This window comes from Diabrotica virgifera, chromosome 8 (assembly GCF_917563875.1).
Source record: "Diabrotica virgifera virgifera chromosome 8, PGI_DIABVI_V3a".
NCBI lineage: Eukaryota > Metazoa > Arthropoda > Insecta > Coleoptera > Chrysomelidae > Diabrotica > Diabrotica virgifera.
The window spans coordinates 169624058-169643251 of NC_065450.1; the positions used below are offsets into that span (position 1 = coordinate 169624058).

The 19194-nt window shown below is 34.9% G+C and overlaps 1 protein-coding gene across 1 annotated transcript in view; it reads left to right on the forward strand.

The window, feature by feature from the left end:
• Positions 1-274: 274 nt before the first annotated feature.
• Positions 275-19194, forward strand: part of LOC114338399 (probable pseudouridine-5'-phosphatase) — a 32780-nt gene continuing 13860 nt past the window's right edge. Inside the window, exons 1-2 of the mRNA XM_028288991.2 lie at positions 275-599; positions 9092-9319. Coding sequence (XP_028144792.1) covers positions 545-599; positions 9092-9319 — 283 coding nt within the window. The 5' untranslated portion in view covers positions 275-544. The remainder of the gene's footprint in view (positions 600-9091; positions 9320-19194) is intronic.

A 19194-nucleotide genomic window follows, 5' to 3' on the forward strand; every position in this document is an offset into this window, starting at 1 on the left:
AAAAATTCTGCGCAAGTTACCCGTACCCTCGTCAGTATTTCAAATATTAAAATCAAAACTGTTTTTATGATAAGATTAATAAGCAACCAACATTAAATATAGGAATTAGGGATTCAAACAAAAAATACCATTTGCCAATTTCGATCATTATTGCTGTTTCAGACCCTAATTATAGTAATTAAACTATAAATATTAAATCAATATGATGAGACCGTGCACCGTGCACGTGTATTACGTAAATCGGGCACGCATGTGCATGTGCCTGACCTAGACTATTTAGCAAGGCTAGGCAGGCGACAGGAGCAAGGTTAAGAAAGTGGATTCATTTTGTTACATGTTTTTTTATCGTTTTTGTGATCTTAACTTCAGATTTGAATATTATTCTTTTATTCTGATATCACAGTTGTCAGCCAGTGAGTTACTGAATTGCATATTCTGAATTATCAACAAGGTCGTGGAGGGGACAAGCGCAGATTTCCCTTATCAGACACCGGAATATCCTATTTCACTTGCGTTATTCGTGAGAAGTGAGAACTAGCTAAAAATGCAATTTAAAAAAGTGACACATGTTATCTTCGACATGGATGGAACCTTAATAGGTGAGAGAATATAATTATTTAATATTTTAGATTTATGTATCTATTATTCAGTTGTTTGTTTCATGTTTCAAGTATTAGGTACCTAGTTGACTTTTGACTTGTCTATAGGGCTTTTCATTCACAGTCATTTGTTTCGAGCTTCTGTCATATTTCGTATAATCCGCGTATATTAATGTTATACACGGATTATACGACATTTGACAGAGGCTCGAAACAAATGACAATCGATGAAAAGCCCTATATACAGTCCATTTACTCACGGTTTTTGCTCTAAATTTTAAAGAACCGCTTTGTAGTGTAGGAAACAGAGGTTGAACCTCGCAAAATGGACACAAGTCCGGTTTTATTTTTTTTTTTCTGGTATATCAAGGGGGTGCTCATTATAAGACTAACATTTTCTTAAACAATTTCGCCCCGGAAACCCCCTTTTCATCCCTTTAAAGGGGGTAATTTGAATTTGTGGTTTTTGCGAAACGTAGCCCTTCCTATACATTTTGCAAAAAATTTACTTAATAGTAAAATGAAGAGGACTATATTTCCTACTATTTATTTCCAAACAGCATATGTCTATTACCCACCGTTTAGCGGGGGTGGCGCTCCAAAGTTGACAAATTTTTAAAAAAGATGTTTTAAAAAAATTATTTTTCCTTAACTGTAATGAAAATTAAGAAGAAACCCTGGAGAGATTAATCACAAATAAGTGGCTGATTTTTTGGTATAGGTTTCATTTAAGGACAATTGCCCGTTTTTTAATTACAGAGTTTTACATTTTAAAAAACCCCGTTTTATAGCATCTGAACCGCCTATGTTAGAGTAAAAAAAACTTTCAGCGATTATCCATGTACTGGTGTTATTTACATATTTCTATAATCCACCTCCACTTTTTTTCCGGAACCACCCCAAAAAACAGAGAAGTAATAAAGAAAGTGATTTTCTTGGAATCCTTCACACACCATGCCCTTTATTAAAATTATTCATATATAATTTTGTGCATGTTCTTGTTACCCATGCATGGACACCAAAAGCGATTTCTTAATGCGACCCCTGTAGCAAAAAAAATAAATAAAGGGGAGGTGGAAAAAATTTTTTTTTTGCTTTTTGACCCATAGGGACATATGCTCCATCAATAGGGTTTTTCATAAATATATATGATTATTGAAACATCCCTGCGGAAACTACCCCTATGCCAAAAAATAAACTGCAGAAACTACCCCTATCCCTTGGAGATCATGTTTTGAACGATTTTCTCACTACCTATGCATTTTTTTAAAACAAAACTTACACAGAATTAAAGAAAACTATTTTCTCTACAAATAAGGTCCTATGCATTTTTTTTCGTATAAGGAACCGTTACGGCACAATGGCGCCGTAAACCTCAGAAATGCTTTGGCGGGCTCAAGTTTTTGTTTTTTTTTTCGCCACCTATTCATTTTATGGATAACGTACTTATGGAAAATAAAAGAATACACTGTGTGCTACACATTATTACCTATACAGATTTTATTTTCTTTGCACCCTAAAGCCACAATGGTGGCACAAAATCAATTTTAGATTATTTTCTTTATTAATTCTCCTTTTTTTGGGTGGTTCCGGGGATAATATGGGGGTGCATTATACAAATTTGTAAATAACACTAGTACATGGACAATCGCTGAAAGTTTTTTACTCTAGCATAGGCGGTTCAGATGGTATAAAAAGGGGTTTTTTAAAATGTAACACCCTGTAATTAAACCTATACCAAAAAATCAGCCACTTATTTGTGATTAATGGCCGCAGGGCTTCTTAATATTCATTACAGTTAGGGAAAAATATTTTTTTTAAACATCTTTTTTTAAAACTTGTCAACTTTGGGGCGCCACCCCCGCTAAACGGTGGGTGATAGACATATGCTGTCGGGAAATAAATAGTAGGAAAATATAGTCCCCTTCATTTTACTATCAAGTAAATTTTTTGCAAAACGTACAGGAAGGGCTACGTTTCAGCTCCGTGAAGTTAGCCCAAAAAAGTAGGGAAAAAAATGTGATCGATGCCATTCGATTGTCCATTGATTGTCCACGTTTGTCCAACATGTTATTTCGTTAGTCCGCCCATCAATTTTTTTTATAAATAAAAATTTTTTTTCGGGATAGTTAGCCCGAATTAAGAAAGGATTAGTCCCCTGGAGATAGAAAGGGTTAGTCCCCTGGAGATTGCAATTATTTTTTTAAATTTTCAATTCGGGCTAACTTCACGTCCGCTTAAATGCGTGTTTAAACGTTAATTCGGGAACAGAATCCCAACTACCCGTTTGTCCACCCCTTCGCAACGTTTGTCCAACCCCTTAAAGTGCGAAACCACCCTCCTGCAGATTGTAATTATTTTTTTATTTATTAATTCGGGCTAACTTCACGTCACGTTAATTCGGGGACAAAACCCCAAATACACGTTTGTCCACCCCTTCACAGCGTGTGCCCAACCGCTTAAAGTGCGAAACGACCCCCCTGGAGATTGGAATTATTTTTTTATTTCTTAATTCGGGCTAACTTCACGTCCGCTTAAATGCATGTTTAAACGTTAATTCGGGAACAGAATCCCAACTACTCGTTTGTCCACCCCTTCGCAACGTTTGTCCAACCCCTTAAAGTGCGAAACCACCCTCCTGCAGATTGTAATTATTTTTTTATTTCTTAATTCGGGCTAACTTCACGTCCGCTTAAATGCGTATTTTAACCTTAATTCGGGGACAAAATCCCAACTACACGTTTGTCCACCCCTTCACAGCGTTTGTCCAACCCCTTAAAGTGCGAAACGACCCCCATGGAGATTGTAAATATTTTTATTTCTTAATTCGGGCTAACTTCACGTCCGTTTAAACGCGTATTTTAATATTAATTCGGGTGCCGAATCACAACTACCCGTTTGTCCACCCCTTCGCAGCGTTTGTCCAACCTCTTAAAGTGCGAAACAACCCCCCTGTTAATTGTAATTATTTTTTTATTTTCTTAATTCGGGCTAACTTCACGTTCTCTTAAATGGGTATTTAAACGTTAATTCGGGGGCAGAATCCCAACTACACGTTTGTCCACCCCTTCACAGCGTTTGTCCAACCCCTTAAAGTGCGAAACGACCCCCATGGAGATTGCAATTATTTTTTATTTCTTAATTCGGGCTAACTTCACGTCCGCTTAAATGCGTATTTAAACGTTAATTCGGGGTAAGTGCGAAATAACCCCCCTGTTAATTGTAATTATTTTTTTCTTAATTCTTGCTAACTTCACGTTCTTTTAAATGGGTATTTAAACGTAAATTCGGGGGCAGAATCCCAACTACACGTTTGTCCACCCCTTCACAGCGTTTGTCCAACCCCTTAAAGTGCGAAACGACCCCCATGGAGATTGTAAATATTTTTTTATTTCTTAATTCGGGCTAACTTCATGTCCGTTTAAACGCGTATTTTAACGTTAATTCGGGTGCAGAATCACAACTACCCGTTTGTCCACCCCTTCGCAGCGTTTGTCCAACCCCTTAAAGTGCGAAACAACCCCCCTGTTAATTGTAATTATTTTTTTATTTCTTAATTCGGGCTAACTTCACGTTCTCTTAAATGGGTATTTAAACGTTAATTCGGGGGCAGAATCCCAGCTACACGTTTGTCCAACCCCTTAAAGTTCGAAACGAGCCCCCTGTAGATTGTAATTCTTTTTATTTCTTGATTCGGGCTAACTTCACGTCCGTTTAAACGCGTATTTTAACGTTAATTCGGGTGCAGAATCACAACTACCAGTTTGTCGACCCCTTCACAGCGTTTGTCCGACCCCTTAAAGTGCGAAACAACGCCCCTGTTAATTGTAATTATTTTTTTATTTCTTAATTCGGGCTAACTTCACGTTCTCTTAAATGGGTATTTAAACGTTAATTCGGGGGCAGAATCCCAACTACACCTTTTTCCACCCCTTCATAGCGTTTGTCCAACCCCTTAAAGTGCGAAACGAGCCCCCCTGGAGATTGTAATTCTTTTTATTTCTGGATTCGGGCTAACTCCACGTCCGCTTAAACGCGTATTTTAACGTTAATTCGGGTGCAGAATCACAACTACCTGTTTGTCCACCCCTTCGCAGCGTTTGTCCGACCCCTTAAAGTGCGAAACAACCCCCCTGTTAGTTGTAATCATTTTTTTATTTCTTAATTCGGGCTAACTTTACGTTCTCTTAAATGGGTATTTAAACGTTAATTCCGGGGCAGAATCCCAACTACACGTTTGTCCACCTCTTCATTGCATTTTTCCAACCCCTTAAAAGTGCGAACGAGCCCCCTGGAGATTGTAATTATTTTTTATTTCTTAATTCGGGCTAACTTCACGTCCGTTTAAACACGTATTTTAACATTAATCGGGTGCAGAATCACAACTACCCGGTTGTCCACCCCTGCGCAGCGTTTGTCCAACCCCTTAAAGTGCGAAACAACCCCCCTGTTAATTGTAATTATTTTTTTATTTCTTAATTCGGGCTAACTTCACGTTCTCTAAAATGGGTATTTAAACGTTAATTCGGGGGCAGAATCCCAACTACACGTTTGTCCACCCCTTCACAGCGTTTGTCCAACCCCTTAAAGTGCGAAACTACCCCCATGGAGATTGAAAATATTTTTTTATTTCTTAATTCGGGCTAATTTCACTTCCGTTTAAACGCGTATTTTAACATTAATTCGGGTGCAGAATCACAACTACCCGTTTGTCCACCCAATAATTACAAATAACAGGGGGTTGGTTTCGCACTTTAAGGGGTTGGACAAACGCTGCGGAGGAGTGGACAAACGCTGCGGAGGAGTGGACAAACGGATAGTTGGGATTCTGAACCAGAAATAACATGTAAATGTGTTTTTAAGCGGACGTGAAGTTAGCCCGTATTGAGAAATAAAAAAAAAAATAATTACAATCTGTGGGGGGGGGGTCATTTTGCACTTTAAGGGGTTGGACAAACGCTGCGAAGGGGTGGACAAACGTGTAGTTGGGATTCTGTCCCAGAATTAACGTTTAAATACGCATTAAAGCGGACGTGAAATGCGTTTTTAAGCGGACGTGAATTTGGCCCGGGTTGAGAATTAAAAAAAATAAATTATAGTCTTCAGGGAGGTTGTTTTGCACATTAAGGGGTTGGACAAACGCTGCGAGGGTGTAGACAAATGGGTAGTTGAGATTCTGCTCCCGCATAAACATTCATTCTAATGTCTGAAGTACTTTTTCGGCGGTACTGTCCTATTATCCGTCAGCAATATATTATATATAAAAATAAAATTATTTTAAAAATATCAGAGGGTGGACAAAAAAATTATGTGGTGGACAAACATGGACAAACGATAAACAAACAATATAGCAAGAGTTTTTTTAAATTTTCGAAAATTTGTGGATTTGTGAAGTTAGACCGAAAAAAAATTTTTGTTTATAAAAAATAATTGATGGGTGGACTAACGAAATAACATGGTGGACAAACGTGGACAATCAATGGACAATCAAATGGCATCGATCACATTTTTTTCCCGACTTTTTCGGGCTAAGTTCACGGACCTCTACGTTTCGCAAAAACCACAAATTACCCCCTTTATAGGGATGAAAAGGGGGTTCCGGGGCGAAATTTTTTAAGAAAAAATTAGTCTCATAATAAGCACTCCTTGATATACCAGAAAAAAAAATAAAACCGGACTTGTGTCCATTTTGCGAGGTTCAACCTCTGTTTCCTACACTATTGATTGACATGAAAGGCATAGGTAAGTATACATAGCTAACATGTCAAAGAAAAAGTTAATATTGTGCCGGTGCGTGCTTTGCCCTGGGGGTAAGTTTCATCCCTTCTTGGGGACGAAAAAATTGTAGAAGCCTCGGAGGTGTAACCAGAGACGATTCCCATTGTTTTCAGTCTGGTGGGATGTAGAGTAACATTATGTTGTTTTATATGCCATTAGATTGAAAACTTAGTCTTTTGGTAGCAGTTGCCGCTAGGGCATCTATGCCATTTCGTTCGTTGCAATTCGTGACTGCACGCCGGGGTTTGTTTTGGTTGGATCAGGGAGAGCAGCATATGTGCCTCCTGATGAGAGAAGTTTCGAAACAGGTAGAGGTGCTTGCTGCACTCTCTGATTGGACTCGAATATGGTGCGGCTGTATTTTCGTTTTGCAACAAAATTGAAGATGGTTATTCATTTTTGATTTACATGTTTACTCTGATTGGAGTACGAAGGGAACCATTCTCGTTGGAACTTTACCGCGCTGAGCAAATGGGACGTGAATTATAAATTGTAAAATTCCCTCATCTTCCTTAGTCTCAGCATCCGTTATGGCTTGCAAATTGTAGGGTGTAACCAGAGAAGGTTCCCATTGTTTTCAGTCTGGTGGGATGTAGAGTAACATTATGTTGTTTTATATGCCATTAGATTGAAAACTTAGTCTTTTGAAAAAAATATACGTTTAAAATATGCCCGAAAATGGATAAACTGCCTGATTCTAAGCAATTTTTGCTCTATAGCGTTTTTTCACTAAATCAATACTTTTTGAGTTATTTGCGAGTGAATATGATCATTTTTCAACAAAAAAGTCACGTCATTAGACGTTTTTTCAAAAATAACTCAAAAAGTACGTATTATATCGAAAAAAGCATTCTTAGGAAAAATATAGCTTATAAAACAGTAAAAAAAATGATGTATACATGAGGTCTCGAGACGCAGTAGAAGCAGAGTTGTAGCTAATAAAAAATAAGTCCATATTCGTCAAATAGCAAATCGAATATTTCAACGTGAAATAACCAAAAAATAAAGGGCGTTTATTTTTTAAAGCGTTTAAACATTTTAAAAGCGTTTATTTTTTTAAAAAATTTCTAGTGTCAAATGTTAGCACGCTCAAAATAAAGTTGGTCCTTTTTTGTTATAAAAATAAAAATCAGGAAAATCACCCCCTAATTAGCATTTCTAATGAAATTAATCGTTACCGCTTCACAAGTTGCTTTACTTTAATATTCTATTTAAATGATCTCAAGTTTCATCAGTTCAAAGTGCTTATTTTTGAAAAAAATATATTTTAAAGAAAAATTTTTTTTAATTTTGAAGAAAACGCTTTTTTTTTAATTAATTTAAAAATTATTAGTGATATGTACCTACCAAAAATCTCAAAGAGTAAAACAATGTAGGTTCTGCTTTTATGAAGTATTTTGGATTTTTGTTTTTCTGTAAGACAAAAATTAGTTAAGATATGGCTGTTCAAAATTTGCATACACTCATGATTAGTGACTCATTGCAAACCCTTTCAAAAATAAGCACTTTGAACCGATGAAACTTACAGATCATATAAACAATACATACACGAGTAAAACAACTGGTGAAGCAGTAAAGATTAATTTCATTTGGGATGCTAATTAGGGGTTGATTTTCACGATCTTTTACCAAAACATTCACGAATTTTTTACTCTATTTTGAGCGCAACTTCGTAACTTACTTACTTTTGTTGCTAAAAACTTTTTTAACCCGGGAGCAGTCACGCCGACGTTAAAGAAAATCTCACATTTTATCCTTTTCCGTGATAACTTGATAAAAAATTTTGCAACATTGCTTTTCACTCGTAAGTGCCTCGAGGCCGAGGAGGATCGTAGTAATGCGTGGAATTTTTTTTAATTTTTAATTTTTTTTTGTGGAATTTATGGCTTTGGTGAGAACCAATTAGCTTTAAAATTGTTGCAAATATATATTTTCAATATAACACGTAAATAAAAATATTATAAAAATAAAAATGTGTTTTAAATTCGTATTTAAATTTGTATTGTGAGATTTTTTTCTCTATGCGCGACTACTTACGCGACAGAAGTGAGCGCGACTGCTCCCGGGTTAAGAAACAAAAAATCTTTTTTAAAGACTTCAAAAAAGTTGTAATAGGTTTTCCCCAAAAAGTGCTTCATTTTTTGGTTATTTCAAGTTGAATTGTTATTGAAAAGTCATTTATTGTTTATTATTTATGGAAGATCCAAGCAGAGAATAGGTACAGTAGGATATAATATTCTGTGATCCAAGTATTTTGTTGTTAAAGAAGTTTGTGTATTCAAATGATTGTAATCATTGAATACATATTTAGTGAAAAAATAATCATACTAATATTAACTGAATTAATAATTTAAGCGATTATACAAGTAACGGTTATCCAAGAACGTTCAAAACCATCTCTATGTTAATGATGACAATGTCATTGTCAACTAATGTGTACATCTCGATACCAGTGGAAATTTTTTACCAGTGTAAAGAAAAAAAGTAGGGATAGCCGTAAAATACTTGCGCCTACGCTGTTAATAAAAATTTAACATACCTATTCGATAATGTTTCTTAAATACCTATATATCCTTTTTGATACAATATTTCTGTGTTTTTCTTTGTTTATTAGTATTATTTACCTATATCTTTGGATACATATTCATATATACTGACTCTTAACCATAGATTATATCACAATAGTAGGTACCTACATCACTATATCTTTGCAGAGACTGAATCCATTTATGAAAAAATTATTGGAGGTATTACCAAATTATATGGTAAAAGATATACCGAAGAATGTCAACATAAAGTATTAGGTACCTGTGAAGCAGATACAGCTAGAATAGTTGTGCAAGAATTAGGATTGCCTATTACCCCTGAAGAATTTCTGGTATTATTCAAGAAAAAGCACGAAACAGAACTTGCACAAGCAGAGCTGTTACCTGGTGCTGAAAGTAAGTAAATATTATGCAGATTATTTTTTTTTCTTACTTAATTATGTGCTTTGTCAACTGATATATTATTATCACCAGACTAGATAAACATTAAGATAACGTTTATGTTTAAAAATGCGATATGTAAGCAATAAGGCTCTGATATTGTATTTATATGGGATCAGACACAGTTGATTGTAATGTAATGAAATTTGGTGGGTTTTAAGAGGTAGATATTGTGCATTTTTTGACATACAATTATGAATTTTATATTCAACATTACTGAGATAGGGGAACATGGGTAACAATGAGACACGGGGAACAATGATGAGACGCCTGTATTTCTGGCTACCTATGCGACTTTTTCGTCAAAATTTTGGCATGCGCGCTTTAGCTTTTATGTAAGAACCACGAGGTTTCTGTTTGTAGGCATACCATATGCACATACCACGTGTTTAGTTTCGTTCCGACCGGCAGTGAGTGTTAATATTTGACCAATTCTTTTTTTGTTAAAGGTAGGTACGTATTTTTGAATTTTTAACGAAAAACCTGTTTTCTTTCATTTTTTGGCCAATGGATAATATGCAGGGCCTTATTATTTATTGATTAGAGATATTTTTTCATTGAATCGATTAAAGATTAGGTTGAAATTAATTGTTTTTGTTGTAAAGGTCGTTTGGGTAACAATGAGACATTGCTTGTTGAGTAACAATGAGACATGTCTCATTGTACCCCATAATGTAGATTATTTTATATTGTTTTCACCCAATTTTGAAAAAATGTGAAAACTTTGAATTATCCACGTCCGTCTGTCCGTCTTTCTGTCTGTCTGTGATCACAACTCGTCCGTCCATATACCAGCTAGAATGACAAATGAGGTGACAAATGAAAGCTTATAATCTAAGGATGGTACTAAAGGTGATAAATTTTACCGAGGCTGTCTGTCCGTCGGTCTGTCCGACCGTGAATATAACTCCTCCGTCCTTATACCAGCTAGAATGACAAATGAGGTGTCAAATGAAAGCTTATAATCCAAGGATGGTACTAAAGGTAAGAAATTTTACCGAGGCTGCCTGTCCGACCGCGAATATAACTCCTGCGTCCTTATACCAGCTAGAATGACAAATGAGGTGTCAAATGAAAGCTTATAATGCAAGGATGGTACTAAAGGTGAGACATTTTACCGAGGCTGTCTGTCCGTCGGTCTGTCCGACCGCGAATATAACTCCTCCGTCCTTATACCAGCTAGAATGACAAATGAGGTGTCAAATGAAAGCTTATAATCCAAGGATGGTACTTAAAGTGATAAATTTTACCGAGGCTGCCTGTCCGACCGCAAATATAACTCCTCCGTCCTTATACCAGCTAGAATGACAAATGAGGTGTCAAATGAAAGCTTATAATCCAAGGATGATACTAAAGGTGATAAATTTTACCGAGGCTGTCTGTCCGACCGCGAATATAACTCCTCCGTCCTTATACCAGCTAGAATGACAAATGAGGTGTCAAATGAAAGCTTATAATCCAAGGATGGTACTAAAGGTGAGACATTTTACCTAGGCTGTTTGCCCGTCGGTCTGTCCGACCGCGAATATAACTCCTCCGTCCTTCTACCAGGTAGAATGACAAATGAGGTGTCAAATGAAAGCTTATAATCCAAGGATGGTAATAAAGATGAGAAATTTGGCTTAGGATGTCTGTCCGTCCGACAGATATTATAACTCCTCCGTCATTTTACCAGGTAGAATGACAAATGTGGTGTCAAATGAAAGCTTATAATCCAAGGATGGTACTAAAGGTGAGAAATTTTAACTAGGCTGTCTGTCCGTCTGACCGCGAATATAACTCCTTCGTCATTTTACCAGGTAGAATAACAAATGAGGTGTCAAATGAAAGCTTATAGTTCAAGGATGGTAATAAAGGTGAGAAATTTGACCTAGGCTGTCTGTCCATCTGTCCGTCCGACCGAGAATATAACTCCTCCGTCATTTTACCAGGTAGAATGACAAATGAGGTGTCAAATGAAAGCTTATAATCCAAGGATGATAATAAAGGTGAGAAATTTTAACTAGGCGTCTGTCCGTCTGACCGCGAATATAACTCCTTCGTCATTTTACCAGGTAGAATGACAAATGAGATGTTAAATGAAAATTTATAATCCAATGATGGTGCTAAAGGTGAGAGATTTGACCTAGGCTGTCTGTCCGTCCGACCGCGACTATAAGTCCTCCACTATACCAGGCAGAATGACAAATTGAGGTGTCGAAAGAAAGCTTAGAATTCAAGAATGGTACTAAATGTGAGAAACTTGACCTAGGACTTCCGGTTTTAGAAATGCGACCAGAAGTACTGTTTTAAAGTCACCGGAATAGTACAAGTGATATATTATTTAACGCGACTTCGCAAGAAGAGAACAAATATATACTTCCGGTTTCATGACTGTCTGGTAGGATGGTATTAAAGATGAGAAATTTGACATCGGACTTCCGCTTTTAGAGTTGCAACCGTAAGTACTGTTTTAAGTCACGGAAATAGTATAAGCGATATATCATTCGACGTGCCTTAGCAAGATGAGAACAAATGTAAAATTTTGGTTTTTATATCATTTCCGGTTAAAAAGTTCTAACCAGATGTGCAGAAATATTACATGTAACACATCAATCGAAGCGTATTGAAAAGTCGAGTTTGAATCTTTGGTTTCGGTTTTGAAGTCATTTCTGTTTAAACAATGATGACCCAAAGTTTAGTAAAAATGACTCAAAATTAGTAAAATCGTTTATCAATCGGCGCAAAGTTACACGAAGCATTCAAATATCGACTTCCAGTTCTACTTTCGATTATTTTGGGTGAAAACCTAGGACTTACGAAGTCCAATTACTTGTCTTAATTTTAAATTTATTTTTTATTTTTTTTTTAAATGCCGCGAGATCCTCCTAGGAAATCGGACCAAAGGAGCTTTTTAGAGGAACGCAATTGCGTACAGCTGTAGATGCCGAATCCAGCATCAGAAGAGTAGCTAAGGAAAATAACTTGGAAGTTTTAGGCATTGGCAAGAGAATTGAGTTACAATTATAACTTTTCCTCCGCATTCAACGAACAAGTTGCAACCTCTGGATTTAGGAGTCTTTAAGCCATTTAGTTTGGCTTACAACGCTGCCAAAAAGACATAAAAAATGATTTTTCCACCTACCTCTACCGAAAGTATACTTTTCCGGACCTGATTGTAGGGAGCAAAGTTGTACTTTTCCTCCCTAGGGAGGAAAATATTTTTCCTCCCTAGGGAGGAAAAGTAAAAGTGACGTCATGGTATTTCATTCATGGAATGTAACTTATTGACGCCCTGTACAATATCTATTTTCTATTACGTAAGTTTCTATACATTTTAACGTTTATTTATAAACACTCTGTATTTTGCAGAATGGTAAAAAACAGTAAATTGTTATTTTGATTTAACAATGTTTACATTATTAATTTGACTTATATTTGACAGTTGACAGTTATATTGTACATACTTGTTAGTTTTAGTTCTAATAAATTTTGTTGGTTAGTTACATAAATAAATTAAGTAAAAATGAAAACATGACTTGTTATTTGAGGAAGGTGGAAAAACCATATGTATAACATGGGAGTAAAGTGCCTTTTCCTCCCTTGAATGATTACTGCCCTCCGCTACGCGTCGGGCAGTAAACTTCATTCTCGGGAGGAAAAGAAGCACTTTCCTCCCTTGTTATACAAATAGCTATTTCCACCTACCTCTATCGACAGTATACTTTTCCGGACCTGATTGTAGGGAGCAAAGTTGTACTTTTCCTCCCTAGGGAGGAAAAGTAAAAGTGACGTCATATGGTATTTCATTTATGAAATATAACTTATTGACGCCCTGTATAATATCTATTTTCTATTACGTAAGTATCTATACATTTTAACGTTTATTTATAAAACACCCTGTATTTTGCAGAATGGTAAAAAACAGTAAATTGTTATTTTGATTTAACAATGTTTACATTAATAATTTGACTTATATATTTGACAGTTGACAGTTATATTGTACCTACTGGTTAGTTTCATAGAGGTATATATTAACATAGAGGGAGCCTACCTTCCGCGCTTCCTGACGACAAGATCTCATGGACTGGTTTGCTGCATCTCTTTCTAACACATTGTATCGAAAATCTATGATGACATTCAGTGTGAATATAGGCACGGAAGAGGAGGACAACTGTAGCAGCTTTGCTATGCGTAAGAGTGGAACAGCACTAATCCAAATAAAAAAGATGGTGTCGTCACTTCGCTCTGAATGACACTCTCTCTATGCTAATATATAACTCTATGGTTAGTTTTAGTTCTAATAAATTTTGTTGGTTAGTTACATAAAATAAATTAAGTAAAAATGAAAAATGAGTTGTTATTAATTTGAGGAAGGTGGAAAAACCATATGTATAACATGGGAGTAAAGTGCTTTTTCCTCCCTTGAATGATTACTGCCCTCCGCTACGCGTCGGGCAGTAAACTTCATTCTCGGGAGGAAAAGTAGCACTTTCCTCCCTTGTTATACAAATAGCTATTGCCATGTCCTGTTAACTATGGCATAACAAAACGACAAAACGCTTTTTATTCATTTGAAATTAAGTTCAATTTAAATATTCAGTAAAATTATTGTTTATGATTTTCTTATTATATTACAATAAGGTTTAGTTTGTTTTTTTTTTCTGAAAGGCAGAAAAATTACTGTTTTTGTTTTTCTTATTTTATTATTATTGGATCACGCATTGTTCAGTTCTAATATTCAGTAAAATGAATGTTTACCTACGTTTTTCTTATATTATTATTAGTTTTAGCTCATGCTAAACATTTGATATATTGTTTCATTATTTTTCTAATGTTTTGCATAAAAAATTGCACTTTTCAAATAGTGTCTCATTGTACTTCCGCTATGGGTAACAATGAGACAAGTGACATTTTGATAGCATATTTTCTGTATTTACATTATTTATCATTTGTTGCATTATATTATATTCAAAATTATTTGGAAATACTTATACCATCGTGTAACACTCAAAAAATAAATATTATTTAGCTAAGTTTTTAAAATACTAAGCTCCAAAAAAAGTGTCTCATTGTTACCCATGTTCCCCTACGCCACTGAGATATTTCAAATTTGAAATAATTTTTGAAGTCCTCGTTCAATTTGTGACAAAAAATCTATTTCCTTTTTTCATACGATGCGCCGTTTCCATGCAAAACATAAAATATCTTAACTCTTCCAAAGTATTCTTAAGTTTCTATATACAGTGAGGATGTTTAGGTTGGAATACATTGATTTTCTCGAGAACAGGCGATTTTGGAGAGAAACCCCGAAACAGGTCGATTTTTTGGCATATATATCATACTAGTGACGTCATCCATCTGGGTGTGATGTCGTAATATATTATTTTTTGAAATCAGAGTGGTTGTCCTGTGATAGCTCATTTGAAAGGTTATTTAATTCTCTAATCAATAATATAAACGTCAACATTATTATTTATACAGGGTGTCCAAAATTAATTAAGACAAAAAGAAGAATGTATGTAATTCACTTAATTCAAAATACATTTTAGTGCTGTTAGAAAACAGAAAGAAATGTTTATTTGACAAATATTGTTTTTTACTTAAATTCAATGTTAAAGCTGCCACCCACCCAGAGGTGTAACCAAGATGATCCTAAAAGGGGGGTTACAACTACACTAGATCGTCTCTAAAGGATATGGAATAGTAATGGTGTTAAGCGTATAGAGCTCAAAGTACATCCAAATGGGGGGGTTATAACCCCCAAACCCCCCCTCCCCCGGTTACGCCCACACACCCACCTGTCTCTTAGCAGTTTGAACAGAAAAGCAATGTTTATTTGGAAAATAAACATTTTTACCTGCTTTATGACCGCAGTAAAATCTATTTTGAATTAAATAAATTGCTTATACATATTCTTCTTTTTGTGTCAATTAATCTAATAAAAAAAAAATTTTGGACACCCTATATAAATAATTATGTTATTGTTTATATTACTGAATAGAGAATTGAATACTCCTTTAAATGAGCTAGCTTCACTGTATATGAATGTATATCGATACAATCGTAAAAAATGTGTAGTTTCTTCAATGCCTTGTTTCTTGAAAACGGTTGGCGTTACAAACATTTTTTACTAAACAGGCCCCAATTATTTTTTTTGAAGATAGATTTTTGTCACAAATTGAACGAGCAATTCAAAAATCATTTCTAATTTAAAATGTCTCAGTGGCGTACTATTTTTTTCTTTAAAGAATTCAGACCATTTCCCGTTTGCGCGCCAATGATAAATATTAAATTCTTGATTGTATGTCAAAAAATGCACGATAACCACCTATTAAAACCCACCAAATTTCATTTCAACGTTGCCAGTAGTTTTGGCAAAATCGTAAAAAATGAGTAAACTTTTTTTTATTCAACGCCCTGTATCTTGAAAACGGATGGCGTTACAAAAAATTTTTAATAAACAAACCCCGATTATTTTTCAGTTTTTAACCTATCCTAGACGCTGTACCTAAATTTTTTTGAAACACCAATATTTTTAATGAAGCAATTTTCTTACCACTCTTTATTAGTTTTCCCTTCTACTCCACCTGCTCTCTTTCCTGTAGCCCGATTAGGGAACACAAAATTTTACGAAAACCTCCAAAAAAAATAGGGTGAGGAAGGATGAAAATTTGGAAATAGGTAGTTGAAATTGTCTATTACACTGATAAACACACAGTTTGCTGCCGGAAATTTTTTTACTGTTTCTAGGTAATTTGGGTCTGCTCAATCCAAAAATGCCACCAGATTTGCTCCATCAGATCGTTTTCAGAAAATACGACAACAGATCACATTTCTAACATATAGGGTAATTTACGCAGCACTTCCTACATATATGTAGTGCTGCTACCATGATGAAATAAACAAAACACGAATAAAAAGTAAGATATTTATTGTACAACAAAAATCATCACACATATCTGCCAAAAAAACTTAACTTTTCATCTAACCGAACCAGCGTCGCAGTAAAAATGTGTTATTCGGCTTCACCTAAAAACTTGCTTTTATATGATTTTCTTGCAAAGGCTTTAAAAGGACGGTCCCTTTGAAGACTCCAGCAGTAATCCGCCATCATGTGATTACCCCATCTCCCCCGATACCTCTCTTCCATCATTTTGATATCTTGGTGGAAGCGTTCCCCTTGTTCCTCACTAAGGTCACCAAGATTTTCTGGGAAACGGTCTAAGTGGCTGTAAAGGTATTTTAATTCTCATATGACAACCGTATTTGTTAAAATTGTTGAGCATTTCTTCCACTCTAATGCCCAATTGGTATACTTCCATATTTATTGCCATTATGTAGAAGGACACACTTTTTTCGTTTAACTCTGATACACCCATTTCTTCTAACAGTCCTTTAATATTGATATAAAAAACCGTATCGTCTTGCTGAGAAAAAAAGGCAAAATATCTTTTTCTCTATTACGGTAGTATGTAATTTTGGTGTCTGGGTGAAGAACATTCTTTTCTTTTAGTCTGGAGGCAAGCATCTCGGAAGAATCCTCTGGAAGGTTCAAATCTTTGATAAGATCGCTTCAAAATCACTATCGTCTTCCTCAAATCTATTAGTCTGTAGTTCGTCAGATAATATTTCGACATTATCCTCTGGTAACGTAGGTAGACTGCTAAATATTGGAATGGTTACCTATCTGCTTAAGCTGATGTGGAATTGGTCTTATTGCTGAATTCAGGTTAGGATGGTATTTGCTGAATCGTCAAAATGATTTTTGGTTCCCTCCATACCATTAGAACACCAAAATTTAAACATTTTCGTTGTCTTTTCGTCCACTGTCGCAAGTTTTCAAGACAAGTTTTGCACACTACATGTGGAGCCAGGCACGGATCTAGAAATTCTTAATAGGGGGGTCAGACGTACTGCAAATATTTTATTGTACATATTTAGCCATACGACTCACGCTTACTTTAAGGATAAAATACAGTGATCTCAGATACCTACGGTATCAAAAGAATTGAGCTCTGGTTGACAGAAAAAAATATTAAATAATAAAAAAATACTTATAGACTAAATACAATAGGGGGGTCCATGGACCCGTTGACCCCCCTCTGTATCCGCGCCTGTGTGGAGCACAGGATTTATCTTGATCTCCTAAATGAATACCAAAATAGGCTTGATATGCTCTTTTGTCCATTTGTATTAGAATTTGTTATGTTTGTTTATAAACATATTGCAATTATAGTGGTGGAAAACAGAAATGTAAGAATATTTAAGTATTTGATGAGTATGTTATATCTCGAAAACTAGAGCTGATACAAAGAAAAGGTTTGTATTTTTGGAATCAGCACAGATGAATTAACTAAAATCAGTGAATTTTCTTTCGGCAGCAGGACAAAAATTTTTTTGTTGGGCTGTGTTATTATATAAGAAAAACATTACAATTCTACATCCCTTCCATTTTCCAAAAATTGGGAAATACGGAGTGAAAAATAATTTCTCGTGAGTGAAAAAATATACGTTCAAAATAGGCCCGGAATTGGATAAAATGACTAATTCTAAGCAACTTTTGGTCAATAGAGTTTTTTCACTAAGTCGATACTTTTCGAGTTATGTGCGAGTGAATATGTTCATTTTTAACAAAAAAAAACATGTTTATGGACGGTTTTTCGTAGATAACTCAAAAAGTAAGTACTCTAGCGAAAAAAATATTATTAGTAAAAATATAGCTTATAAAAAATTGAAAAAAAATGGTGTACGCGTGAGGTCTGCGGACCCAGCAGAAGCAGAGTTGCAGCTAATGAAAAGTAGGTTCTTCTTCGTCAAATTCCAAATCGAATATTTCAATGTGCAATAACCCAAAAACGGAGCACTTTTCGGGGAAAATTAATTTTAACTTTTTTAAAGTGTTAAGAAAAAGGTTTATTTTTGTTTTTTTAAAAAAATTTCTAACATTAAAAATAAGTGAGTTACGCTCAAAATATTGTCGGTCACTTTTATTTCTTGGTACAAAAATCGCGAAAATCACCCCCTAATTAGCTTTCCAAATAAAATTAATCGTAACCGCTTCAAAAGTTACTTTACTTATGTATTGCTTATATTATCTATAAGTTTCATTGGTTCAAAGTGCTCAGTTTTGAAAAAAATTCGGTTTAAAATAAAACATTTTTTTAATTTTGAAAAAAAAATGGAATTGTTCATGGAATTAACTTAAAAATTATTAGTAATACCAAAAATCTTAAAGAGTAATAAAATATACGTTTGACTTTTCTGAATATTTTTCCTTTTTTGTTTTCTTGTTATACTAAAATTGATTATGCTATGGCTGTTCAAAATTTGCCTAAACTCGTGATTAGTTACTCGTTCAAGCCATTTTAACTACAGCTTTTTCAAAAATAAGCACTTTGAACCGATGAAACTTACAGATCATATAAGTAATACATAAGCAAAGTAACTTGTGAAGTGGTAATGATAAAATTTATTTGTGATGCTAATTAGGGGGTGATTTTCGCGATTTTTTTATCAAAAAATAAAAGGGACCAACAATATTTTGAGCGTAACTCACTTACTTTTAATGTTACTAGTTTTTTTTTAAACAAAAATAATCCTTTTTTTAAATACTTTAAAAAAGTTAAAATGGATTTCCCCGAAAAGTGCTCCGTTTTTGGGTTATTTCACATTGAAATATTAAATTTGGAATTTTATGAAGAAGAACCTACTTTTCATTAGCTACAACTCTGCTTCTACTGGGTCTACAGACCTCAAGCATACACCATTTTTTTCAGTTTTTTATAAGCTATATTTTTGGCAAGAATATTTTTTTCGCGGAAATACTTACTTTTGAGTTATCTCCGAAA